Raw genomic sequence first — 27889 nt, forward strand, 5'->3', positions numbered from 1 at the left:
CATTTTAAAGGTCAGGACCAACTTGCCTAGCCCTGGACTCCTATGCTTCTCATGGGGCAACATAGGATTGCATGATGATCATGTCATCCCCACTCTAATATATGAAAGTAAAGCTTGGACTTTGCAAGAAGACCACATGTCAAATATGAATGGAGTAGAAATGGGTTACCTGAGAGGAGCATGAGGAGCTACAGGGAGAGGCAGACAAACAATCGCGGAATTTCAGTACTGCTGTGGCGGTGATTTGGGTGCGAATGGCCTGAAAAATTTTAGCCTTCAGATGATCTGGCCAAGCGGAGAAAATGACAATAAAAGGTTAACTATATTCATTTTTTTTTTTTTACTGAGGCAAAGATGTACTTGACAGGTTGATGAAGATTGGATGAATGCAATGTGTCTGAACAACATCGTTGTATTTCAAATAATTACCTGTAATGTGAATCAAAACCTAGTAATTATCAGAAATACAACGATGTTATTTGGACGGCATTCAGCCAATCATCACCAACCTGTCAAGCGCATCTTCACCTTGATTAAAAAAAAAAAAAAAAAAATGAATATAGGAGAGTGTCTGTGAGTGACATACAGGGGGAGAGGGGAGGGAGGAGATAGAGAATGAGGTGGAGCAATATAGTGGTGAAGGGGTATCTGAATGAGGGTGGTGTACAATGGAGGAAGGGCAGCCTAATGGCAGAGATATGGTAACTGAAGGCAATTTGTTAGTGGCCATCCCTTCTTGGAGTTTGTGGATAGTTCATATATTTAAGGGTGAAAGGATGGATAGTTAAGAAATATATTACACACAGTGGCAATTATACACAGTAATCATAATACAACTGTTAAATGCATGACAAGCAAGAACACTTTTGTATAAAGCAGATGTATACATTATAGTTTGCAGTATTTCATAATAAACAGTATGCAAAAGTATTCTCTCACAAAGTCTACCTGTTCATGCATTCTGTTCTTCCATGTCTCACTCTCTTGATGCAAACCCTCTCTTTCTGCTTTCCAATTATTCATTATGCTGTCCACTCTCACCAAAAAGTACAAGCAAACCCTGGTTTAACGATGCAATTGGTTAAGTAAAAACCCATCGCTAGGCAGGGTATCGTAAATCAAGGATGATTTAACATGTAAAGTATAGGGATGCGTTTCTGAGCCTTGGTTTCTCCAAAACCAAGTCCTAAACCCACCCAAATGAGTCCAAAAGTTTAAAGCCACTCTAAATGACATGACAGCTGTAAAAAGTGAAGCTAACCTACGCCTAACACCTGTAAATGTCACTAAAACCAACAAATAAAATCTGAAAATCATAAAAAATAGGTCAGAAAATAGCAAACACCTCTAATCACTTACTTCTTTTAAGTCCGTGTCCGGTCCTGGTCGTCATCCTTGCTATCTCCCACAAGGCTAGGGGACATGTGGTGCTCCCTAGCACTCACTCATCCTCCTCAAAGCTTTCAAACCCCATCATTAAACCGGGGCTCGGCCATTGTTAGATGGGTTAGGGTGGTATTTCTACCCCCATCACTAATCCAGGGTATCGCATATAGGGGTATCGTAAATCGGGGTTTGTTTATATCCAAATGCTGTAAGCACCATGCCTTTTGAAATAAATGACCAAAAGAATCACTCCGTGTCTATCTCTATTCTACTGCTTTCAAAGCTGGCCTGAAACTGCCGTCTCTCCATCTTGAATACTGAGCTATATAAACAATATAACACTTAAATATGATGCTACTCATGAAGAAGTGCCATGGAAAGGTTAGAGCTGTAGTACTGTATTTTCCTTTTCCTCCAATGACCTAGTTGAAATAAGCTGCACAAGAACAAAAATTTGGGCCAATCGGTAGGTAAAAGGACTATAGTAACGGCTGTTCCACCATACACCTTTGTAATGGCTTTCAAGTGCGTCACTCAACACAGGAACACCAACCTTTCGAAGATGATGTGCTAAGATCTGCTCATTTTCTCACATTCACTGTCCCTAGAACATCCTATAGCACAGAAGGGAGACTACATGGATAATGCTTCAACTCTGATTCATATCTCCCCAAAGGAAATAAAAGAGCCAGAGTATACATCTCTATATCCTTAACATCACAGATTTGGATATGATGATGATATGCATACATTAGTACCTAGCAGAAGGTGTGTGGCGATGCGAAATATCCACTGTCGTATAGTACGGTATACGAATTTCACAATGATGGTGGTGATATGGTGCAAACCTTAGTGCTTGGCAGTGGGGCAATGATGATGATGATAACTATAAAGATGATGAGGATGCACTCGCCTTGGTGTTTGGTGGCTCATGTGGCTGGCTAGGGAGGTGTGATGATGTAATGTATCCATCACTGGATACTGTGTATAAACTAAGAGATGGTGATGATAATGAGTGATGATGTACAAACCTTAGTGTTTGGTGGGCTGTGTGGCTGGTCAGGGGGATGAGGTGATGTGAAGTAGCCATCATCAGATATTGATGCCTGGATGCCATTGTGGTGGTACTGTTGGCCCGTCCCACTCAAACCCAACTGGTCCTCGTGAGTTGTGGAGACTGTCACTGCAAACACCAATGGGGTAAAGCCAGATTAATAGTGTATGGTTAGCTTGTTTCCATATGATGGGAAATGGGTTACTCACAATTTTAATACAGTACTGAGTGGTTTTTGTACTGCAATATATTATTATTTGTATATGAAAATGAATGTGAAGAAGTCTCTTGCATTTCACAATTGTGACCAGTAATTTTTTACGTTAAAAAATTTCACAGATGTGGCACCCCACACACATGTGGAATTCACAGATTAGGCATATCCGTCAGCGTTGAGTGCGATTCATAGACTCTACATACAACCAAGTCTCACAGTTTGATTACCAAGCTGTTGGTGAGTGAAATAAAATGGGCCTTCATTATAAAAAGTGAGCCTCTTTGGTTACTTGTCAAATCAACCCAGCAATGTGACCACAGGTGGCCATCAACTGAGCTGATAGGACTTGGTATGTTTGTCAGGTCAGAACAAATGTGCAATAAAGTAACAGACCTGGTTTCCATGTCTGGTGTGTGAACTGGCCATTACAGTATAAAGCATACAGAACATACATACCACTGTGCTGTTGGCCATAAAAAGAAGTAAATAAATTGTCATCATACTGTTAGTATTAAAGAACTGCAACAGCTCCAAGGCTCCCAAAATCTATCAAACCATAGCTGTTCAGTTTTCACCAGACAGAACTGGGTCATGGTTACAACCTAAATACTAAGTCACAGTTGCATGAAATTGAGCCTCAGTTATAAAGTTGGGATGATCTTCCTTAAGTAAATGCAGAATCAGTCCTACAATATGACTGCCATATTGTACTCTTAATCAACTGAGCTGAAAGGAGTTAAAAATCTCTGCCAGGTTGGAATAAATGAACTGTAGTGGAGCTGACCTGTGCTGCTGAATCAACTCTCTAATCTGACTAAGCTGGCTCTGAGCTCGAAGAGGTTATGGATCTTTGTCAGCCAAAATTTACAAACTATGATGGTACTGACCTGTGCTGGCAATATCAGCTTTGTCCTCCATGGCAGCATATGCTGCTTGTACCAGGTTCTCAGCATTTACTCCACGCTTGATGCCTGCCAGTCCCCCATGGCCCCCACGTGGGGATGTTGGACAGCTGTTGGCCGCACTGTAAGAAGAGAAATAAAACATTAACAATACTAGCAAGTGGGAGAGAAAATGACAATTTTAATTCTGTCAATAAGGCAGATAATTTTAAGAACAATGTTATTATGAGAAAGGCAAAACATTAACAAACCCACAGAGAGAGAGAGAGAGAGAGATTTAACATCAACTGGAGGGAAATTATAAAAAGAAATAAAGAAAAAAAAAAGTCAACAGGTATAACTTTATAGTTGGTCCTCCATAGTTGCAAGGAATAGGTTTTTAAGATGCCCGTGAACTGGCTTCAAAAATAGCCCCTTCAGTCATAATCAACTATACAGGTGACTGCCTTAAAATCCTTTGCAGTGCACCATAACATCATCAGATGTTAGTATTTACCTACTTATAAGTGTGATTTATTAACCCACATATAGCAAATCTACATATAAAGAGGGCCAATCGTACTGTACTCTTTTCATTAACTTGGCCTAAAATTTACCTCTCTCCATCTTCAGTGCTGGCCTATAACAACATCAACATAAAGACACATAACAGATCACAAAGAAGTACAACAGAAAGGATGTAAAATGGAAATACAGTACTGTATTGTCTTATTCTACCATCAGGAGGTTAATGCAGAAGGTCAAAAATCTCCACCAAGTTATGGTAAAAGAATAAATCTACTGTCACACCAACATCACAGCTCATCAAACACATTTTCTCCTGACCATTTTCCACCACAAACACTCTTCGATTTTACTCATGATGTGGTTGGTAGTGCTCTCGGGTTGGAATGTCCTGTGGCTTGCACATAGTGGTTCGAGTTCTAGAGGTGACTGGAGGTTTTTCTATCATGCCATATGCTACCAGAGGCATAGGTTGGTCTCCTATCCTCAATGTTCTGGATTATGTAGCCCACCCTCAAGACCCTATGGAGAAAAAATAAGAGGGAGGGAGGGAGGGTAGTGTGTGTATGCCATTTACCAATTTTATCACTCAAATATTTCAACTCCCTTAACCACTAACATCCATCAATAATTCACACACCATTTTCCATGTCAAAAGTATATGTTTATGTATGACGTTATTTTTTTCGTGTCCATTCCTTGATATAGATTCAATGGCCCACTTTCGAGGTAGACAGCATTCCAAAATTGAAGTGAAAGATTCCAATGTGATTGTAACAGCTTGAAGTGACACATGAACTTTGAACAATGAAAGTCAATGAGTAGACGGCTGTAGTAACAAAACTACTAGACAAGGACAAGGAAAGCGAAGATGGTTCTCTCCTACCCACTCATTACACTTACAAAGAAAATCCCATCTCTCTCTCTTACATACAAAACTCACTCACTCCACACACACACACACACACACACACAACTCTACCTCATAAACAAATTCTCTCTCTCTCTCTCTCTCTCTCGATGGGGTGGGGTAGCGACCTAGGTTCTCCCTGGTGATTCAGACGTAACAAAACAGATCAATGACCTCACAGGGAAACGCACAAGAGGAGAGAGAGAAAGTAGAGGGGGGGAAACAGGGCAAAAAAAGGAACAGGGGGAACAAGGTGGAGATGGGGTCGCAGGGAGGGCGAGGATGAGGAGCATGGAGGAAAAACGTGGGGTTGGGGGGAGAGAGAGAAAAAAAAAGACCGTCATAGTCATCATCCAGACCTCTTTTCTCACCCCACGGTGGGAGGAGGTAGGAAAACATAGAATGAGATACAAATCCATGTGTGCCCGAGTTAATGAGCCATAGTCACTCATTATTCAAGCCTCCATAAATAATAATGATAATAATAATAATATCATCATCTATATCATAATGATCCGATTTCTGTATTTATTTGTTACCGTGACGGCAAAAACGGCGCAAAGCTTCGCAAGTTTTGTTAGTGCAAGGTACCGTTAAAATGCTTACTTGAAAAATAAAACAATTTTCAGTCCAATTGTGCCACCGGTTCCCGGTTAAGACTCGCCTCTGGCCTTTTGCTTCAAATTTAGTATTTGCTTTAAGCAAAGGGGATGGATTCGTCCTTGGTCAGGCATTGAAATTACCAGCATCACAGAAGAGAGAAGAGTAAAGAGTCTGCTGTACTATCACTCTCTCACTTCTCTTTCCTCCCATCTTATACTCCTAAAACTGTATACTATAATGCTATAGTAAAATTTAGTATAGCTGCAAACACTACTATCCTGCCCCCTCCCCCTCCCCCTCCTCTCTCTTCTCAACGGGTGTCGCAGCAGGATAAAAATAGGGAAAAATTACTCGCTCCGTCTCGCTTACGGCGTAAGTAATTGAAATTTCTGTTACCTTTCGACTGAAAATAAGAATGGACGACACCGAGGGGAGGCCTTTAAGTTAGTCATAATGATGATGATGATAATGATGATGATGATGATGATGATGATGATGATGATAATAATAATAATAATAATGTCATAGCAAAAGGGGTTTAGGAGAATGGATGTGTCAAGCAAGAGTAGCAACCCCAGGCTCATCTCAACGTGAACCCGGTGGACTATAGGTCAAAGATTCTCCTCTTTCGCGGTCCACCATCTTCCTTTCGGGGCATAAAGGGAGACAAAGCAGGTCTACCGCCCTGTCATATCGATGCCACCACATGGAGGAGATCCTCTCCTGCATCCCAGTAACAGTGTACCCAGACGGAAACAGGGTTCTTCCCTCCATCCCCTTCCCAACCCCTTGGCCAGGCTCCGTGAATAAGACATTAAATCAACGCGCCAGACGGGGACGCCCTCTTGTTTACGTTTTCCTGCCAGACCAGGTCATGCCACGCACGTACCTACTCCACCCGTCCACTCCACTCCATATTCCACCAGTTCCACTCCAATGGGCTGACGCGAAGTAGCCTACCTTTATCTTACGCCACCCACCCACCATGGTACAAGGTGTGGGGGTAGTTTCTCTCCCTGTGTGCGTATTTACCTATTTGTAGTATACAGGAAATGAGCAATGGTCGTGTTGTCCTGTCTCCATATCCACATTTATCTGGTCTACTTTTACACACATGAATGTTTTTCGCCTGCACCACCTCTTCGTCTAAGTCGTTCCAAATACTTATGTATTTACCTAATATACCTAACTGTGATATACAGGAAATGAGCTACGCTCGTGGGATCCCGTCTCTGTTTCTCAATAAGTCAAATTTAGCTTTAAACTCGTTTAAGTTTTTAGACTGGACGATCTCTTTGTCCAGGGTATTCCGCAGGTATATTTCTATAAGGAAAACTTGACTTCTTCAATTTCATTCCGTGTCCTCTTGTTGCTCTCTTATCCCATACAAACAGATCTTCTCGGTCAATTTTATCTACTCCTATCATGGTCCTGAACACTGCAATCATGTCTCTCCTCTTTCTCCTTTCCTCTAAGGAAGGCAAATCCAGCTTTTCTAGCCTCTCTCTGTGTGACAGATCTGCCAAACTGGGGACCATCTTGGTTGCGCTTCTTTGTATTCTCTCAATATTTATTGTGTGTGTGTGTGTGTGTGTGTGTGTGTGTGTGTGTGTGTGTGTGTGTGTGTGTGTGTGTGTGTGTGTGTGTGTGTGTGTGTGTGTGTGTGTGTGCCTGAGGTATTAGAGTAGTATGGATGGAGAATGAAGATGAGTGTGTGTGTGTGTGTGTGTGTGTGTGTGTGTGTGTGTGTGTGTGTGTGTGTGTGTGTGTGTGTGTGTGTCACTCCCTCAATAATTATGGCAAGCAAAAATACATTTATGCACGACCTCATTCTCTCTCTCTCTCTCTCTCTCTCTCTCTCTCTCTCTCTCTCTCTCTCTCGTATCTATCAGTATGACATGCACACAATTACTGATCGCAAAAATATGCACATGCACGTTTTAACCTTTGCTTTAGCTGCACTTTTTTAGAAGTATTACACTGTCACTAAATAAGTGTGTGTGTGTGTGTGTGTGTGTGTGTGTGTGTGTGTGTGTGTGTGTGTGTGTGTGTGTGTGTGTGTGTGCGTGCGCTTGAGGTATTAGTGTGGATGGAGAATGAAGATGAGTGTGAGTGAGTAAGGGATGCAGGATGAGGAAGAATCAAAATGAGTGAAAAAGTGGCGGTGAAGAAGTCATGGGAAAGGATGAGGATGACACTGAGCATGAGAATGTAGAGTGAAGTGAGGATGAGGATAAGGGAGAGAGAATAACGGTGAGGGGATAGGAATGTGAGGGGTGGTGAAAATGATGAAGTGAGGGGAAATGAGGATGGGGTAAGGGTGAGAGTGAAGGAAGGGGAGAAAGAGGGTAAGGCAGCAAAGAATAAGGTACAAGGAAGTGAGTATATGAGTGTCAGGGAGAGAGTGAATGAGGGCGATGGGGTTAAGAATGAAATGAACGGAAGTAAATATGAGGGCAAGCGGTGAACGGAAGTGATAATGAGGGTGAGGGTAAGGGATAGCGTAAAGGGAGGGCAGAATGAGGACAGCGGGTGTGAATGAGGATAAGGATAAAGAAGTAAGGGAGAGGGGAAGTGAGAATGAGGATAAGAATAGAGGAATGATGGGTGAGAATGTGGGTGAGGGTAAGGGAGAGACTGAAGGGTGAAGGGGGGGAAGGGGGAGGGGGGAAGTGACGTAATAGTTGGAGCGCCAGCCGTCGATTGATCCAGTAGTCCTAGTCATGTTCCCCCTGCACCCACCCTCACCTTCACTACACTCACCTTCGCCACTTCCTTACACACACACACACACACACACACACACACACACACACACACACACACACACACACACACAATCATCATTCGCATCCTCCCTTAATTTTATCATCATCACAACTCACCTCTCCTTTATTAGTACCTTATATACGTTCATTTTTCCTTCTCGTACCATATACATGCCGTCAATCTTCACTACCACCTTACACACCCTCATTTTTACACAGTATCACTACTCTACATACCCTCACTCTCACCCTACACATCCTTAACTATCACATTCACTATCATCTCACACCTCACTCAACACTCTCACCTTCAACCCACATACACTTTCACACTGCAAACTTCGCTCTACACACATACACTGTCATTCACCTTCGCTAGACAAAAATCATGGCAGCATCAGTACACTACGTGGTTATAAAAAACATCCTTCAACTACTTCAATATCCTCGAAAAGAGGATGGCTGACTGTAAGCGATAGTAAGTGAGGCCTGAAGTCCACCAGGTTCATATTATTAAAGATAAGCCCGGAGCCACAGAACAACCTAAACTTCCAGCCTATTCCAAGTTAGAAAAACGCTCGGCCATAACTTACACCCTTCCTGAACTGGTTAGGATCCTTTCTAAACTACATTTCTAGGATTCTCAGCCACATTTAGGGCTCCTTTTGAACAAATCTTGGATTCTCATACATTCACATAATTTTAAATAACAAAGCAGGGTTCTCAGACATATAAAGATCCTTCTAAACCGCAATTCTATAATTATTAAACATATTTCGATCATTTTTGTCCTAACTTAGATATGCTTTTGAAGGAAAAATACGAGACATGGCAAAACTTTGGACTCTCTTCCTCGTCCTTCCTGTAGTAACAAAGTAACAAATTTTTGGTCAGTAGCTGATGACCTACTCAGGCTGCTCTTTGTTTAGCCCAATTATCACTTCCTGTCAGTGTCCTTTATACAGCCTCGGATTGCCGTGTGTGTGTGTGTGTGTGTGTGTGTGTGTGTGTGTGTGTGTGTGTGTGTGTTAGTGTACAGGATCCATGGCAAACGGTGAAACAGAAGACAGTGGTAAAGATACATGGACAATTCAGATAAACGGCACAAGAGGAGCTGCAGATAGTAACCAGAGATAGCCGTGAAGTCATAAAGAGTTAAAGAAGAGTAGGACAGATGCAAACTATTGACGCAGAAACAGAAGACAGTGGTAGCAGACAATGGTAAAGACAGAGGTAGAGAATGGTAGGGCAGACACAAGGAATGGGAGGTTAAGCAGGAGACAGCAGTAAGCGACACGGCTCATAAGGGAGTAAGAGTTGTAAGAAGGGAATTGAGTAGGGTGTGGTGAGTCCGCCACGCAGCCTACATTTACCGCGATCCAAGACTGCTGGTACCCGCGTTCAATGCATCTACACTCCCCCACCGCACCCTCTGAGGAGGTAAGGAAGGGTTTGCCTGATAAAGACCAAGGAATAGAAAGGAAGGAGGGAGTGGTATGTGTGTAAACAAAGGGGGGGGGCGGGAGAGGGATGTGTTATTAGGAAGGGAAGAGGAACGGGAGAGAGGGAGGGAGGAAAGAATGAAGGGAGGGAGAGAGGGCTGGGAAAGGAGGGACGGTGGGAGTGTAGAGGACTGGAAAAAGGGGGAGAGGAAGGAGGGAAATGGAGGAGGAGGAGGAGGTGTGTGTGTGTGTGTGTGTGTGTGTGTGTGTGTGTGTGTGTGTGTGTGTGTGAGGTGATGCGAGGAGCCCCAGCCAGTTGCGTGGCGGCCAAACACGCCAGACACACACACACACACACACATCCATGCGCAAGCACATGGAAGACACATTCACATACCACTCACATAACCCACCATACACACACACACACACAAGCAAACCAACAAAAACTGCCAGCACATAGAACTACGCGTGCACACAGGCAAGAAACATTCAAACACACACACACACACACACACACACACACACACACACACACACACACACACACACACACACACATCCATCAATCAGCTGTCAGGAAGACAAACTTCAAGATCTTACCGAGTTATAACACTGCAATACGCAGAATAAATCGCCATGGAAAAGGTGCTCGGGAGTATGAATATTCGATCTTAGAGGAAGCAGGGGAATGGAGATCAGAGGAAATGCACGAAGGAAGTGAAGGGAAATGCAGCAGAAGGTAGAGCAAGAAATACATGAGACCAACAGGAGAATGGTGAACAGATGAAGAGGAAGTGTAAGCATGTAACTGAGGAAGAAGTGTAGGCAGAAAACAGAGGAAGGAATGCAAGCAGAAAACAGAGGAAGGAATGCAAGCAGAAAACAGAGGAAGGAATGCAAGCAGGAAACAGAGGAAGGAATGCAAGCAGAAAGCAGAGGATGAATCTAAAAGGGAACAGGAGAATGGTACCCGGTACGAGAAGAGTTGCAAACAATGATCAGATGGATATGCAGAGGAAGAATAGTATGCAAAAAAAATACAAGAAATGCAAACATAAAGTACAGGATAGAATCCAAACAGAAAATCGAAGAAAAGCAAGCGGAATTTCCAGCAAGAGGTAAAGGACAATGTCCAAGCAGAATGTAGAGGAAGAAATGTCAGCAGGAAAGAGGTAGAAATCCAAGCGGAAAGCGGAGGAAGAAACGAAGTAATGTAATAATTCAAGCAGGAAGCAGGAAAAAGAAAAAACAGACAAGCAGAAAGCACAGGATGATATGTAAGCAGGAAAGAGGAAGAAACGCAAGCACGAGGCAAGCAAGCAGAAAGTAGGGGAAGACAAGCAAGCAGAAAGTAGGGGAAGACAAGCAAGCAGAAAGTAGGGGAAGACAAGCAAGCAGAAAGTAGGGGAAGAAATGCAAGTAGAAAGAAAAAAATTGCAAGCAAAAAGTAGAAAGAGGCAGAATGCAAAGTGCAAGCAGAAGGTAAGGGGACTAAAACATGAAGAAATGCAAGACATCATGGTGACTAGAGAAACGAGGCGAAAAGCATAAAACACGTTAACAGTTCGCGGCGGAAATGGTGAGCAAAGTAAAAAAAAATAAATATAATAAAAAATAAGCAGACAGAAGAACAAATGGAAAGAAAAAGCAAGGAATAGAACAAGGAAAATGCCGGCAGAAATGAAGGCACTAGCACGCAGATAACTTGCAAGGAAGAAGAGGGAAAAATGTATGGGAAAAGCATGAGGACTAGAGACAAAAGCAACCACAAAACAAGGTAATAAAAGGCATAGGACAAAGAGGCCAGCATGAAAAAAAAAGAACAAAAAAAAGAGAAACGTAAGCAGAACGTAGCAATAAGCAAAGGATGAAATGCAACCTAACAAGCAGAAGTAATGCAAGGATAAAGGAAAGGCTTGAACGAGGAAAAATGCTGGTAGAAAACGATAATGGTAACAAGAAAAAAAAACATGCATGCAAAAACAAATTAAAGCACGGAACAAACAGGAAAATGAAAGCAAAACTGAAGACAGTAGTAAACAAACAAAATAACAAGCAAGTAGAAAGATGCAAGGAATAAGCAAAAGGACAAGAAACAAATGAAATGCAAGGAAACAAGCAGGCAAAGCAAGCAAGCAAGCAGAAAGCAGGGAGTGCAAGCGGCGGGCCCTCACCTTTAACATGGGGTCTGGCTAGGGTGAGAGAGACGGAGGTGCGGAGGGAGGGGGAGATGGAGGTAAGTAGGGAGGGAGAAGGAAGGAAGTAGGGAGTAGGTATGAAGGGGGAGATAGTGGTGAGGAAGGAAGTAGGGGGAGATGGAGGTAAGTAGGGAGGGAGAAGGAAGGAAGTAGGGAGTAGGTATGAAGGGGGAGATAGTGGTGAGGAAGGAAGTAGGGGGAGATGGAGGTAGACAGGCAGGTACGTAAACAGGTATCACCAGGTAGGGAGGGAGGGTGCATAGTGAGCTAAATAGGTAAATAGGTTGGTAAGCATGGAGGAAAGGCAGGAGGGAGGTGGGTGCGTGGGTTGTTAAGTAGGTAGGTAAACAGGGAGGAAAGAAAGAAGGAAAGTGGGTGGGTGGGTGGAGGGTGGAACGGTGGGTTGATAAGTAGGAAGGAAGGTAAGCAAGGTGAACTTATTGCTCTCATTACCAATGTCTCGTCGCGGTCACCTGCAGCAGTACAACCTACATGCCGTACACACACACACACACACACACACACACACACACACACACACATGCACTTCATCCTCCACACACTGACTCTCTCTCCCTCAATAACCTACTCAACAATCCCACGGTCCGAGGTCATGATTGAAAAATAACCAGAGAGAGAGAGAGTGCAATGTTGCGTAACAAACCTACTCCGTACCACACTGTTTGGCAACACATGACCCACTATAAAACGCAACGCAACTGGCACAGGTAGTACACAGCGTTTAAGTTACACTCTCCTTATCTCCTTAAATAGAGCACAGCAGAAATCACAATGAAATACACAAATACATCACCACCTTCCTCCTCCATCATCATCCAGACGTCTTTTACCCACCAATGGATGGGGTCAGGGGTTGGATCCGGACAGCATGGAAATCTACAAGAATCTAAATTTAAAACAGGCAGAACACCAAAAAACATCATCACTCATACATCTTTTCCCACCTACGGACAGGATGAAAAGAGTCCAGAGAGCAAGAAAGAGAGTAACTTAATTCTGTGCAATTAAGTGAGCCACACCTTCACTCAATCACTATTCAAGCCCCCGGAATCATGAGAGAAAACGTGATTACAATGGCTTGTTATCGAAAATATATACCAGTCTCCAAGTATAAAACGCCAAACAAGAATATCACAATCACATAAAAGTCAACACAACAGTCCGTCCCAACATAAAATATAAATATGAGCGATAGTAAAGAACAAAGTCCTACAACCTACACCCATTCGCTTACACCTATTTTAACACACACACACACACACACACACACACACACACACACACACACACACACACACACACACACACAATTCGTCCCCGTCAAAATACCTTAACATGAATGGTGGGAGACTTAAGAAAGCTACAACCCAGAACAGTTCGGTAAATGCTAGCCTACCATGACTTTTCCAGCCTCATACATAATATCGAACAAGAATACTAAAACCTAAGATAAAAGTAAACATCAACACGGCTTCGTCCCCACCTAAATATCAAAACATGAATGGTGGGAGAATTGGAGTAGAAATTTACAACCTACAACCGTTCGCCTACTACCTAACCTACACCTTCCACCGCTCGGCGTCCCAATATTACGCCATCCTTTCCCTCCACAAAACCCCGCGAAATAATAGTATATCCATCCTATATTCACATTCCAGGCATCAGAATAGTTAAAGTCCTCAACAACAAACACAATTTAGTTATTCCAGAGTATCTGTAAATACCAGTGTTATAGGAGCATAACATAAATATTTGAGAAGATGGCCAGGTTCGCGCGCATCCAGTATTGACCTTGGGACTCTGTTTACAAAGATGGATGCCAACTCATTACATATATTTCAACCCCGGGATACAACAGTCACGCATGCTAGAGGGAACATTCTAAGACGACTACTTGAAACTGGTGATGGAGGAAAGATTTAATGATACCTGAAGACACTGGCGTAAGGGGGGGGAGGAGAGTAAGCTTGAATTATCGTGCACTAAAGCGTTGTGTTGGCGGGATGGCGGCGGCGGGCGAGACGACGCGCACTACGCATGCGTCCCCCCACCATCTCCCTCCAGCCACCTTGCTAGCTCGTGTTTGTCCCCTGACAGCTTTAAGGCGGCGTGTCCTGTGCACACCACTGCTGAGTTATGTACATGACCCGCCCCACCAACACACCACACCACTAGAATACTACTTATCTGATGACCAAGAGTTCTTCCAAGGTGGTTATGAGTTTAAAACAAACTCGGCCCATCTCGTCATCCCTACAACAATATAACAAACTGTTATGTACATGAACTATGTGTAAGACACCCCAGCAAAACACCACACCACTAGAACACTATTCATCTATTGCCCTGACCCTGGTATTTATGGTGGTCGATTCTAAAACTTTAGCAACCCCTCCTCCCATCCTCACATTTTTGCGATCAAACTACTGTTAAATTATATACCTGACCAACCAATACACGACACAGCCAGAACACTACCTGTTGACCAAGCCTTCAGTTCGTTCAAGGTTGGCCGAGATAAAACACATGAACTCTCAGCCTACCTCAACATACCCCCATTGGATAAACGCAAGACTGAGTTGTGCACAGTAATACTTAACGTACCGTGCCCTTAGAACTTCAAGCTGCCCAATCCCCGAGTTCGTCTTGGGTTCATCATTTAACAACAAGGAAATTTTACATCCCCATGACCATGCGGTAAATCCAGAGCTGTAACACACACATCGCTCTACTATATGTACCTGATCCACTGGCTATAATATGTAACTAATTCACCAACACACCACACAACTAGAACATTTAATCTGCTGCCCACTCCCTCAGTTCAACCACCGTCCCATTAAGAAATAATAATAATAATAATAATCCAAACATTCATTCGATAAATCCATTGCTATAAAACGGAACTACATACTTTGATTCACTAACACACCACGAAAAAACTTCATCTACTGTCCAATCCGGAGTTCATCCGAGGTGGCCCAAACAAAAATACCCAAGTCCTTCATTCGACCACTAATACAGTAACACCACAGCTGTTAGGCAACTACCTGCCTACGTAACTACCTGCCCACGCACACTACGCCACCCCAACAATACTAAGCCTACCTAACACGCAATGTCAGGGTTCAAGACTGGCTCATCATTTCTAACTTATCAAGTCTCCCCCCTTCCCTCACTGGCCTCAAACTGAAATGATAACTGCACTGCCGAGTTCCGTACTAACTCCCAACACCGCTAGAACACTACTACACCCTTTTCATCCTAACTGGACCTAAAGCTTCCATTGCTCCATCTTAATACCCGGTTATAATAATAGATTAATACTAGACTACGATGCTAGGCAAGAAGTGCTGTGGATTTTTTTTTTTCTGTCTGATCTACGTGAAACGTGCCACAAACGGACGAATACCTAGCCCAGGCTAAGGTGAAAGACCTACTGTATAATAAATGCGCCAAATCCTTAGTTCATCCAAGGTACCTACGACATTTTATTGAAACTCCTATCTCATCCCATCTCAACAATACCGTAAATTCAATGCTGGGTTATGTAGCTACCTGACCGCCACACCACACTACTGTATACAATATAATGCCATTGTTAATCCAGGTTTGCTTCTCTCTTTCTCTCTAGCGCGTGGAGAGAGAGAGAGAGAGAGAGAGAGAGAGAGAGAGAGAGAGAGAGAGAGAGAGAGAGAAACTCTGAACTCATAACTTGTTCCCCATGTTTGCCACCCCGCTCCCCCCCCGAAAAAAACTGCCTTACTAAACACATTACTAATAATGCCTACGTCAGTGTGTGTGTGTGTGTGTGTGTGTGTGTGTGTGTGTGTGTGTGTGTGTGTGTGTGTGTGTGTGTGTGTGTGTCCCAAGTTAGCTGTGTGTACACTTGTAGGTCTTCAGGCATTCAATGGGCCGTATTTTAGCAAAGGAAACTTCGTAACACCTCATCCCAAGCGATTTATTTCATTGTTTTAATATGCACATACTCTGTATATATAACATTCAAGAGGGTATTATGACATGCAAAATAAATCAGCAGGGAAGAGGTGCTACGAAATCTCCAAAGCCACTCAGTACAGATCCCCAAATGCGCGCACGCTCCCCCCCCCAAAAAAAAAGTCGGTTTTCCTACGACATAACTGGATCACACCCACTATATGGACACTAAGTCGTGGTTGCGTGAAATTCAATGAACCTTAGCTATCGGGTAGGGAGGGGTCTCCTTGGTACGAGTCAAATCGAGCCTCTCATCTGACTACACGCACTACATCCGCAATGAAACAATAAGAAGAGCCAGTCAGAAAACAGTGGCAAAATAATACCATCATTATCACCAACAACAAAAAATGTAAGCGTAATACGTACCGGAACTTTAAATGCCTTTGGCGTGGTGTGGTGAGGGAGAGTGACTTGGTGACAGGATGGTATGGGTATGGTATGTGGTGTGAAAGGGTCGTCTGATATGGTTTGGGGAAAGTCGCTCAAGTGTACGGGAGTGAAGAATCTCGTGTCCGAAAATAATTAGTGAGAAGCAGTCGGACAGGGCTGCTCCTAGAGATGTCCCAACACACACTAGAATAACCACAAACACCACCACCACCACCACCACCACCAACAACAACAACAGGGAAAAACATCAAAAACAACAAAACTACAACACACGGCGCGGTATGGTGGAGGAGGCAAGTGTTTTGGCTGCATCACAAAAATTCACCCACCTACACGCATCCCTATATTTCTACCCCAGTTAAATAGTATTGATTCGAATGGTTTTCTCTCTCTCTCTCTCTCAAAATTCAGCCTCCTACATACACCCATATTTCTACCAAAAATAAACTGTTGTTTACTCTAAAAGCGATGCACTGTGCTCATCCCTGAAGCGTGTTAAGGAATGTGTTATGCATCCAGGTGCCTGCCTCCCCTCCCCCCCTCTCAGTGATGCAGAACGATATGTTTTGTTAGGAAAAAGAAATCGCTAAGAAAGATGTGTTTACGAAGCCTTATATGCCTGCTAGAATACGTCATCTGAGAGGGAGCAGAGCACTATTGCCAACTAATGAAAGAAAATATTACGGATTAATAAGCAAAATAAACTGCTAATGAATAGGTATTACGAAGCCTCCGATGCCATCCACAATACGCGCTAAACACAAGAGCTTTTATCTAATTGCAAAACAGGAGAGGCAACAGAGGAAGCCTGCCAACCAATTCACCCACTGCCACAACACAACACGCACCTCGGTCTCCCCCTCCCCCTCTCCGCCTTTCCTCCTCTTCTTATCTCTCACGTTCTCCCTCCTTCCCTCCCCCCCTCTCCTCTTCTCATCCTCCCCCTCGCCTCCTTCCCTACCTTCCTTCCCCTTTTCTTTTATCCATCACGTTCTCCCTCCTCCCCCCTATCCTCTCTTCTTCCCTTCCTCCACCTCCTCTCCTTCCCTACCTTCCTCCCCCTGTTCTCTTCTTCCTTACTCCTCCTCTTCCCCTCTCTCCTTCCTTTCCCCGTTTTCTTTCCTCCCTTCCCATCCCCCCCTATTCTCTCCTTCCCTCCCCCTCCCTCTTCTCACATTCCCTCCCTCCCTCTCCCCCTTCCACCTTTCTCTCCCTCCACAGCAGCTGGGCCGAGTTCCCAGAGAGGCGCCTTCCCCCAGTTTGTTTTGACGGGGTCGTAGTCAGCCAGCCAGCAATCCAACCACCTAACCATAATCCATCTAACCATTCATCCAACCAGCCAGTCGTCTAACCATCCACCCATCCAGTCAAATAACTATTTACATCCGCCCAACTATCATTAATCCACCCACCCAATCAATTAACTATATATATCCACCCAACCAGTCATTCATTCATACATCCAGCCATCCATAAACCAAACCATCCATCTATCTAATGTCAACCATCCTTACCCATCCAACCAATCATTCATTCGTCCATCCATCCACCCTACCAGCCAATGAAATATACCTACCAAGTCAACTTATCTTCTCTACATGGTATTATTTACCTACATTTATCTATCAACCCGACGCCACACCACAACGTGTGAGGGGTGACATTTTCCTCTCTACTCAGTAACAACCTTTCTTATCATCATCATCATCATCATCACACCAAAACATTATATCTACGACGTCACTCTATTCTCCTTACCCTGTATGTTAAACCAATTTCAGTATGCGACCAGCCAACCAATGCCTCTCCCTCCCTCCATCCCCTCCTCCCTCCCTGTTCCTCCAACAACACAAACACCTCGCCTCTCTCTCTCCCTCTCTCTCCATCGCAACACAACATTCTTCTCTGCTCTATCTCTCCCTTCCCAGCACCCCCCCCCCTCTCTCTCGCCATCACAACACACCATTCTTCTCTGCTCTTATCTCTCTCTCTCTCTCTCTCTCAAACGCCCTGTCTTACCTTACCCTCCTACCCTTGGCCAACCCATACCACCATCACTAGCGGATCTCATTATGCGATCCCTGACACATCATAGCACCTACACTAACATCTACTACTAGCCTACTACACCCACTATAGTTGCTACGTTTTCATCTAACGAAACTGGGCCTCTCCTACAACTTGAAAACTTGGAAGTGGTTGCGTTAAATTCGATTACTCAGTTGTGAAAAACGGGTAAATTTCCCTGCTTAATAACCAATTCGAACCCCGGTCTGACGATATCTGACAGTCAACCCCACCTACCATAGCGCATTCCCAAGATCACAACACCATCACCTGCATCATCACGAAAGAAAATTACAACACTGCATCTGGCGCTGACGAGAAGCCTACACGTGGTGGCACTGTGTACCCTGGGTAGTGAGAAGCAGTTGCGGCGTCCATACACCTCACTGGGGGAAGGACCTTGGTCTGACATTGGTGAGACGCTGCCACAAGGGGGTGCCGGTTCCCTACAGTGTAAGTACTGTACCAGTAAGACAGCCCCACAGAAGCAGTTGCTTGCATTTGGTCAACGTGTCTGCTCGGTCAGACAAACCATGGAGAGATGGAGTGGAGAGGTATATGAGAGAGGGGGGGTGAGAGCTGGGAGGAGGGTAGTGGAATGGTGGGGGCCAGGGCGACATGGAGGCGATTTGTTTGTGGCCACTCCTTACGGGATTAAGGCGTCTGGCAATATATAGACAGATTACAAATCTACCAACACCATCGTCATCACAACTCCACAACATAGCCATCTACCACACACAACATCATCACATAAAACCAAGTCTAAAGCAACATTATCGCCACCATCACGACCACCTTCACCACCACAAATGTGTCACTTCAACCATTGTATCACATTAACACCCATCCTAAATCAACATTGGCGCCACATCACCAATATAACAACAATAACAAGCCTCCATCCCAATATGTTTTTACTTCCACAACGCATTTCCTCCTCCTTCCAAGATAAACGTTTTAACTGGCATCACAACACACGGTTGTCTGTCTGTCTCTCTCTCAACTTTAGGTATTTTTTTCTCCATCAATAACATGCTTCCACATTCACTCACTCTATCCATCACAGTTCCCTCCCCCCAAACATCCACTCCCTACTACAAACACACACACACACACACACACACACACACACACACACACACACACACACACACACACACACACACACACAGGTAATCTGGGTGGATTTTAAGCCTGGTATGCGAGTCACCCGGATATCAGGGAGGGGGTGTTGCTATGTGAGGGTGGGGAGGACAACGGGAGAGGAAAGGAGAGGAGAGGGGCTGGACTGGGATAGGATAGGGAAGGATAAGAGAGGGAATGGAGAGGAGATGAGAGGGGGAGGAAGAGGGGAGGAGAGATGAGAGAGGGAGGAAGAGAAGAGGAGAGGGGAGGGTTAGGGAAGGGAAGGGAAGGGAAGGGAAGGGAAGGAAGGGAAGGGACGGAAGGGCAGGGGAGGACAGGGGAAGAGAAGGGAAGGGAAAGGAGGAGAGAGGAAGGGAAGGGAAAGGAGGGGAGGGGAAGCGGAGAGGAAGAGAAGAAATCAGGAAGAGGAATGGGGATGGGATGTAATGGGATGGATTAAGAGAGGATAGGATACGGGACGAGGGGGAAGAAGGGTGGAGGGTAGTGGAGGGAATGGAAGACTGGTAATGGGAGACGGTAGGAGTGGGGATGAAAATAAGACCATTCACTGCTCATACCGAAAATACAATGGAAAAGGGGAGTGAGGGCATAGGAGGGGGGAGAAGATGTGGTAAGGCGAAAGACAGGGAGAGGAACAGATTTTTCGCTTAGCCGAGAATGAACTACGGAGCTCCAGTTACTACTACTACAATTAGCCCTTTCATGGTCGGGCAACTGTTTATTTTTTTTAACTGCATCTAAAGCCAGACGATTATATTCGGTTAAATAAGTCTTTGGGAGCCCCTGCAAAAACTGCCGTCATTAACCCTCTCATATCGGCACAATTCTAGTTTTCTATTCTAGCTAAAGCCATACCAAATACCATTCTGTCTGTCTGTCTGTCTGTCTCTCTCGTAATGAGCATGGGGGTCAGAGATTAGGAGGGGAAGGAAGCCCGAGGATAAACACGGAAGGAAATAATATGATAGGAAAGGTCAGACTAGGAGAGGGCGGGAAGGAAGGAAGGAAGGAGGGAGGGGAGGAAAAGGAAGGAAGGAAAGAATGAATACATGAATGCAGAAAGGAAGGAAGGAAGGAAGGAAGGAGGGAGTGAAGGGAAGGGAATGGAAGGGAAACGAGAAGAGAAGAGAAGAGAAGAGAAAGGAAAGGAGGGAGGAAGAAATGGAGGAAGGAACGGCAGATACAGATGTCATAAAGGGTAAAAAGACAAAAAAATGGAGAATAAAACATCATTAAAATAAGAAAGCGGAATGAAAAAGAAGAATCACAAACAGGAGAGAGAGAGAGAGAGAGAGAGAGAGAGAGAGAGAGAGAGAGAGAGAGAGAGAGAGAGAATTAACCCAAGCCTAACCCACAACCTTCCTCCTGTGCGGCCCGAAACAAACGAATTACCTCACCCCTCTCTTACACACACACACTCTTCAATGAGAGAGAGAGAGAGAGAGAGAGAGAGAGAGAGAGAGAGAGAGAGAGAGAGAGAGAGGAAAATCTTGAACTGTCTGATAAAATACATGATAACAACCTGGCCCATCAGATTAAGAATGGTGCGTTTGGGGAGAAAGCTTATGAATATACCCAGTAATTACGTAGCCTCGACACAGATAGACAAACAGATGTGTTAGGACACTAAAATATTACAGTGTCCTGATAGATGGATACCTAGACATACATATATAACAAGTAGAATGATAAAGATGTATACAGATCATACAGTATAAGGGAAAAGAAGGATGGAAAAGGCAAGGGAAAGATGGACAAGACGAAGGAAGGATGACTAGGGCTGAGGCGTGAAAGACGATATAAATAATGTGAGTACAAGAAGGAAATATATGAATAGATGATGAGCTTACGAGAGAGGTAAGTTAAGGAAAGGGAAGACTAGAAAGCTGAAGACAAGGTATAGGGTTAGTGTGTGTGTGTGTGTATGAGAGAGAGAGAGAGAGAGAGAGAGAGAGATTCTGAAAGACCAAACAAAAGCAGAGAAGGCTGCTGGGAGAAAGGTACAAGGGGAGGGAGGGAAATGTTGTACACCCACACTACTCAAGGTCACACTACCCCTCCCCCCCTGCTTTCTCTCTCTCTCTCTCTCTCTTTCTAAAATGCGGCCACTGTTCACCCTTTTCTCTCTCTCATTCTTTTCCCGCTCTAAATGTTCTCTCTCTCTCTCTCTCTCTCTCTCTCTCTTCCTCACACACACACACACACACACACACACACACACACACACACACACACACACACACACACACAAAACGTCCCAATTCTCTCCTCCCCAGTGCATTCGAGCTTTAGCTCCCATCCTCCTACCATCCCCACTCCCCTCCCCTCACATCATCCCTTCTCACTGCACACATCCCTCCCTCCGCGCGCATGAGGTTGTCCCCATTAACCCTCTCCCTCTCCCTCCCCTCCCCTTCCCCCCCTACTACTTCCCTTTCTTCCCCTTTCTCGCCCCCTCCTCCTACTACTTCCTCCCCTCTCCCTTCCCTTACTACTTCCCTTTCTCTCCCCCTCCCCCTACTACTTCCTTTTTCTCTTTCTCTTCCCCTACTACTACATTTTCTCTCCATTCGCAGAAGGTGCTTAGTAGTAGTTGTTGCTTGGTTTGGTAAACTTGGTCAGGTTAGGTTAGATTATGGTCTGGGTCTGGTTGAGTTGGGCTGGGTTAGAGAAGCGTATGGTGGTGACAATGTAGGATGCTGGTGGTGGTGGTGGTGGCAGGTGATACGGGTAGAAGGGACAGGGAGCTAATGTCTAATGGGAGAAAATAATGGTGGCATTAGTGTGGAAAACTGTGGCGGTGTCGAAGGTAATGGCGTAAGAGTTGTTGCCAGGTTTAAAGGGATACGTGTGTGTGTGTGTGTGTGTGTGTGTGTGTGTGTGTGTGTGTGTGTGTGTGTGTGTGTGTGTGTGTGTGTGTGTGTGCGCGCATAAGGAGTGGTGGAGGTAGTATTGAAAAGTCTGAAGAACGTGGTCATGCTGAAAACAATAATAATAATAATAATTATTATTATTATTATAACAATAATCTATCTATCTGTCTATTGCCAGACGCCTTAATCCCGTTTGGGGTGGCCACAAACAAATCGCCTCCACGTCGCCGTCCCCCGCCATTTCACTGTCCTGCTCCCAGCTCACACACCCCTCTCTCATATACCTCTCCACTCCATCCCTCCATCTCATCCTTGGCCTCCCCCTCCCCCTCCCTCTCCCCTCCTCCACCTCACTCACATACATCCTCCTCGTCAGTCTCTCACTCTCCATACTCTCCACATGGCCAAACCACCTCAGTGTGTTTCTCCTAACGCCTCCTGTCACATCCACATCCACACCACAACGCTCCTTCACTTCCCTATTTGTCAGTCCGTCTCTCCATGTGGCTCCACATGCTCCTCTCAAATAACTCATTTCCATTGCTCTCACTCTTGACTTGTGTCCGTCCAACAAGGTCCAAGCTTCACTTTCATACGTTAGAGATGGTATCACAATACTGTCATGCAGTAACTTTTTCACTTCCATGCTCACTTCCGTTTCTTATCAATGCTTTCAAAGAACCAACAACCTTTCTTCCTTGTTGTATCCTTTCAAGCACGTCACCCTCTAAACTTCCATCCTTACTCATCACACTACCCAAGTACTTAAACGCATTCACATTTTCCATTTCCTTCTCATGCATCCTCACTGCACATTCACTGACTTCACTTCTCTCGAAGACCATAATTTTACTCTTCCCTACATTTATCTTTAGATTCCGCTTCTTACACACACTCCCAAATTCATCCACCAAGCCTTGCAGCTCCCCTTTCAGAATCATCTGCAAACAACAGTACTGGAAGTTTCCAAACACTGCCCTCTCTCATTTGGGCCGCTCCAACACCCAATGTCTTACCCTCAATCTCTTTTATAACCCCCATCCATATACAGAATGATCAACCATGGAGACATGACACATCCCTGTTTCAATCCAACCTTCAAAAAGAAAAATTCACTGTTAAATATCTACACACACTGCAGCCTTAACACCCTCATACGTACTCTTCATGGCATTCAACAACTTCCCATCTACTCCATATTATGTTCTTAATATTTTCCACAATCCTTGTCTATCCACCCTGTCATATAATAATAATAATAATAATAATAATAATAATAATAGTAATAATAATAATAATAATAATAATAATAATAATAGTAATAATAATAATAATAATAATAATCTTTCAGGGACGAATGAACTTCCAATAAGATTAGGTACAACAAAGACCTAAAGTAGAGGAAGACAGTGAGGTGCTGTTGTTGTTGTTAGTATTGAATGTGGTGTCAATGAAAGGCGTTGTGGTGTTTACTGTTGTTGCTGTCAGTGTTGGAAGTGGTGGAGCTATTGTTGTCAGTGTTGGAAGTGGAGTTCACGTGTCTGTTGGCAGTGGCATTTTTGGCTGTAAATGTGGTAAACGTTATATATATTTTTGTCATAGCTTGAAGTGACGTTGTGTTGTCATATTAAAAGGTGACGTGCTTAGAGTCATGTTCTCGTCCACGCAGGGACGCAAGAAAGCGGGAGTCGTATCAGCAGCAGAACTACGCCGTAAATACAACCTCTCCCTCACCCTACCCTACCTAACTCCTCTGGTCTTCCTACCTCTCTCTCATGATTCTGTGGTTTGTACTTAAGTCTTATTGTTAGTATTAAAGTTGGGTCATCAAGCTGAGACTGTGAGGTCTCTCTCTTTCTGATCAATCTCCTCCGTTCCCTCTCCACCCTACCTCTCTCCTCCCCCTCCCCTCCCCTCCCCTTTTGCCATTTGCTTCCACTTTTACGTCTCTCCTTCCTTCCTCCCACAGCTCTCGCCTCGAGGTCCCCTCCCCTCCTCTTCCTCCTTCAATTCTGCCACCATTTTACTCCCCTCCATCTCCCCCTCCTCCCTCCCTCTCAAGCAGAGTGATTGTTGCCACCCCCCTCCTATCCTCCCTCCCCAACTCTGCTTCCCCTTGTACTAATTCTCCCCCGACCATCTATTCGTACTTCCCCTGTGTCTCTCTTCCCCCCGTCCCTCCTCGCCTCCCCACTACTCCCTCTCTCTCGTCCCCTCCAACTCCCCCTGCCCCTTCCAATTCCTCCCTCCTCCATCCTCTCACATCCCCCCTCCCTCCTTCCTGCCTACCCAACTATTCTCTCCCTCTCCTCCTTCCACACTCCCCGTACCCCACCACTGCCTCCCTCCTCCAGCTGCACGTGTTCTGCGTAGTTGAAATACGCGACTTGAGCGCGCTGGAGTGGGAGGAAGTAAAAGGTTGTTGAGTACCGTACGGCAGTTGTGTCCAGCGCCGTTCTATTCCTTAAACCTATTTTTTATCCTTTTCTCTTACACGTACGCTAAATCTCCGCACTATTACCCGTTTTTTTTTTTAACAAATAATCATGTCATGTTACCCGTACTTCCCATTTTCTCAATATAAAAAGCAAATTATATCATGTTCTATTTAGATTGCACCTACCATTACACACACACACACACACACACACACACACACACACACACACACCTCAGATCAGACACGCGCGCGGGCAGGTTTGTGATGTGTGTGTGGTGCTATGCAAGCTCTAGACTTTGGTGCTATGTTCGGTACTAGCCACACACACACTGACAGACAGATTACGCCACATCTGGAGGCAATGCGCACGGCACAGGGAGGGGAGGGCGAGTTGGGTTGGAGTGAGAAGGAAAGCGAAAGGGAGGCAGACTGATGACAGGGGAGGGGAGGTTAAAGTGATGGGAAGTGATGGGAGGTTAGAATGAGGAGGAGGTGAGTGAAGGGGAGGCTAGCGAGGGCGGAGGGAGGTTAGAGTGATGGGGTGGGGAGGAGATGTAGTTAGGGGCGGAGAGGGAAGGTTAGAGAGAGGCAAAGGGATGGGGGCGGAGGTAAGGGGATGTTAAGACTGATGGAAGGGGAGGATAAAGCAAGGGGTTGGGAGGGGATGGGATGGGAGGTTCGAGTGAGGGGATGGGAGGGGTGGTCAGAGTGAGGGGATGGGAGGGGTGGTCAGAGTGAGGGGATGGAAGGGGAGGTTAGAGTGAGGGGATGGAAGGGGAGGTTAGAGTGAGGGGAACGGGGGAGAGGGGGAGAAGGAAGGCTTGAGTGAGGAGGAAGAGGAGGTCAGAGCGTGGAGAAGGGATGAATGTTAAAGTTACTGGAGGTCTAGGAAGAAAGGATGGGGATGTTGGGGAAGAGGTGAGATGAGGGGCGCTGAAACTGACGAGGGGACGTTAAAGAGAAGGGAGGGAAAAGTGAAATACACGTATATTACTAAGCAACAACGCGATCAATGCAGGAATGTGAGCGCTCCATATCCAGGCAGCTTCTGAATTACCTAATATCTCTTCCTAAGCTAGTTATTCTCGGCATCAAACCTTCAAGCCTTAAAACCGGCGACTTTTATTTTTTCTAGCTTATTCTTCCTGCTACCGGACGACATGACTCGGGAAATAAAAAAAATCTTGTAATTTACGAGATCAATAACGACTGTATACACCCCACCCAATTCGAGGAGCCTCTCATAAGATGAATAAAATCGTCTGGAAGCAGGAAGATTAAGAGAAAACAGGTCACCGCAGCGGTCATACAAATTACTGATGCACGCTTATGTCCTAACTGAAACAACAGAAATACCCACATGAGTGAATAGTCAGGAGTAATGTGTAAAATAAATCGCTGAGGAAGGGGAGCTCCGACGCTTTCTATGTGTGGGTGTTATTTAAGCATTTTAAATAACTTAATCATGGTACTGTGAAGGGAGTCAGAGGGGACAAGGAATGGATGGGGAGAGGAGGGAAAGGGGAGATGGTGAGAAGAGGAGGGAGGGCGAGACGAGAAGAGGGGGGGAGGGGAAGGGAAAGGAATGGAGAGGAGAGAGAGAGAGAGAGAGAGAGAGAGAGAGAATGGGGCAGACATGTAGGGTCTATGGAGGAATAGACGTACGCGTGTGTGTGTGTGTGTGTGTGTGTGTGTGTGTGTGTGTGTGTGTGTGTGTGTGTGTGTGTGTGTGTGTGTGTGTGTGCAGCACCTGTCTGCTACCTTCTGGTACGTATTCTTCACACACACACACACACACACACACACACACACACACACACACACACACACACACACACACACACAAGGCTGCCAGATTCTTGTCAAGGTTACCACGACAACAACACACACCATCACAACACCGACACACCACCCTGGCGCCATCCACCTACAGTACACAAACTACACCACACACCACACCAAACTTCACTACCTCACAAATCACAGTGCTGCATTACTACACTGCAGTATATTGTACACCTTACTACACCACACCAAACTTCACTACAACACACATCACAGTATTAAATTACTACACTGCAGTACACTGTACATCTTACTACACCACAGAGCTCTATTACACAACATTTTACTATATTAAACTAAACCTGCTGCACTGTGCCACACCACCATTTCACTACACTATACCATACCTAGCTACACCAATACACTATATACAACAGACTACATTGAGCTAGACCACATCACACTACACCAAACTACATCGTATCCTGCCACACCAATACACTGCACCACACTTCGAAACACCACTGAAGTAAACTATACCACAAATCACCATCACCGTTACATCTATTATCTCCTCCTCCTCCTCCTTATCCTCCTCCTCCTCCTACTACTACTACTAGTATTACTACTAGAGCTACCACAATAAAAAGGAAGGTACACTGCTAGTTCCTACACAAAGACAGTATAAAGACAGAGAAGCAGTAAGATAGTCGAGGAAAAGAGACAAATGGGTAAGGTAGTGTGATGACATTCTCTCTCTCTCTCTCTAGGGTATGGCACGACAGCACAGCAACGGGGTAAGACAGCGAAGATAACAATGTTTGACGGCAACATAGTACAAACAATCTTATCAGTACCAGTTAACCTTCTACAACCTCACCTGACAGTTCTCTCTCTCTCTTGTACTCCTCCACATTATCCTTTCACCGCCTTTTCCATGGTCCTCTGCTCATTTTTTTTAACCTATCTTCTATCTCTCTCTCACTTCAACCCCAGCAAGGCCCCCTAAACCCTTCATAAAATCGTCTATCGGTGTCAAAAATAATACAAAATAAGTCACGAGATGAAAGGCATTACCATGCATCCCTCTACACAAAGCACTTTAGTATCATCATTACAGACCTCATTAAAATATGTACTTTTAAGTAAGTCTCTATTTTATGTGGCCCTTCATA

At 44.8% G+C, this 27889-nt stretch overlaps 1 protein-coding gene across 1 annotated transcript in view; it reads right to left on the minus strand.

The window, feature by feature from the left end:
- The window catches only part of FoxK (forkhead box K), a 66259-nt gene that overhangs the window by 12496 nt on the left and 25874 nt on the right, over positions 1–27889 (minus strand). The window contains exons 3-4 of the mRNA XM_080268832.1: positions 3545–3681; positions 2418–2569 (exon numbers count right to left, since the gene is read on the minus strand). Of these exons, the coding sequence (XP_080124958.1) occupies positions 2418–2569; positions 3545–3681 (289 nt within the window). The remainder of the gene's footprint in view (positions 1–2417; positions 2570–3544; positions 3682–27889) is intronic.

The sequence above is a fragment of the Coenobita brevimanus genome, chromosome 29 (assembly GCF_032717465.1).
Source record: "Coenobita brevimanus isolate Jiangsu-jjx chromosome 29, ASM3271746v2, whole genome shotgun sequence".
Lineage (NCBI taxonomy): Eukaryota > Metazoa > Arthropoda > Malacostraca > Decapoda > Coenobitidae > Coenobita > Coenobita brevimanus.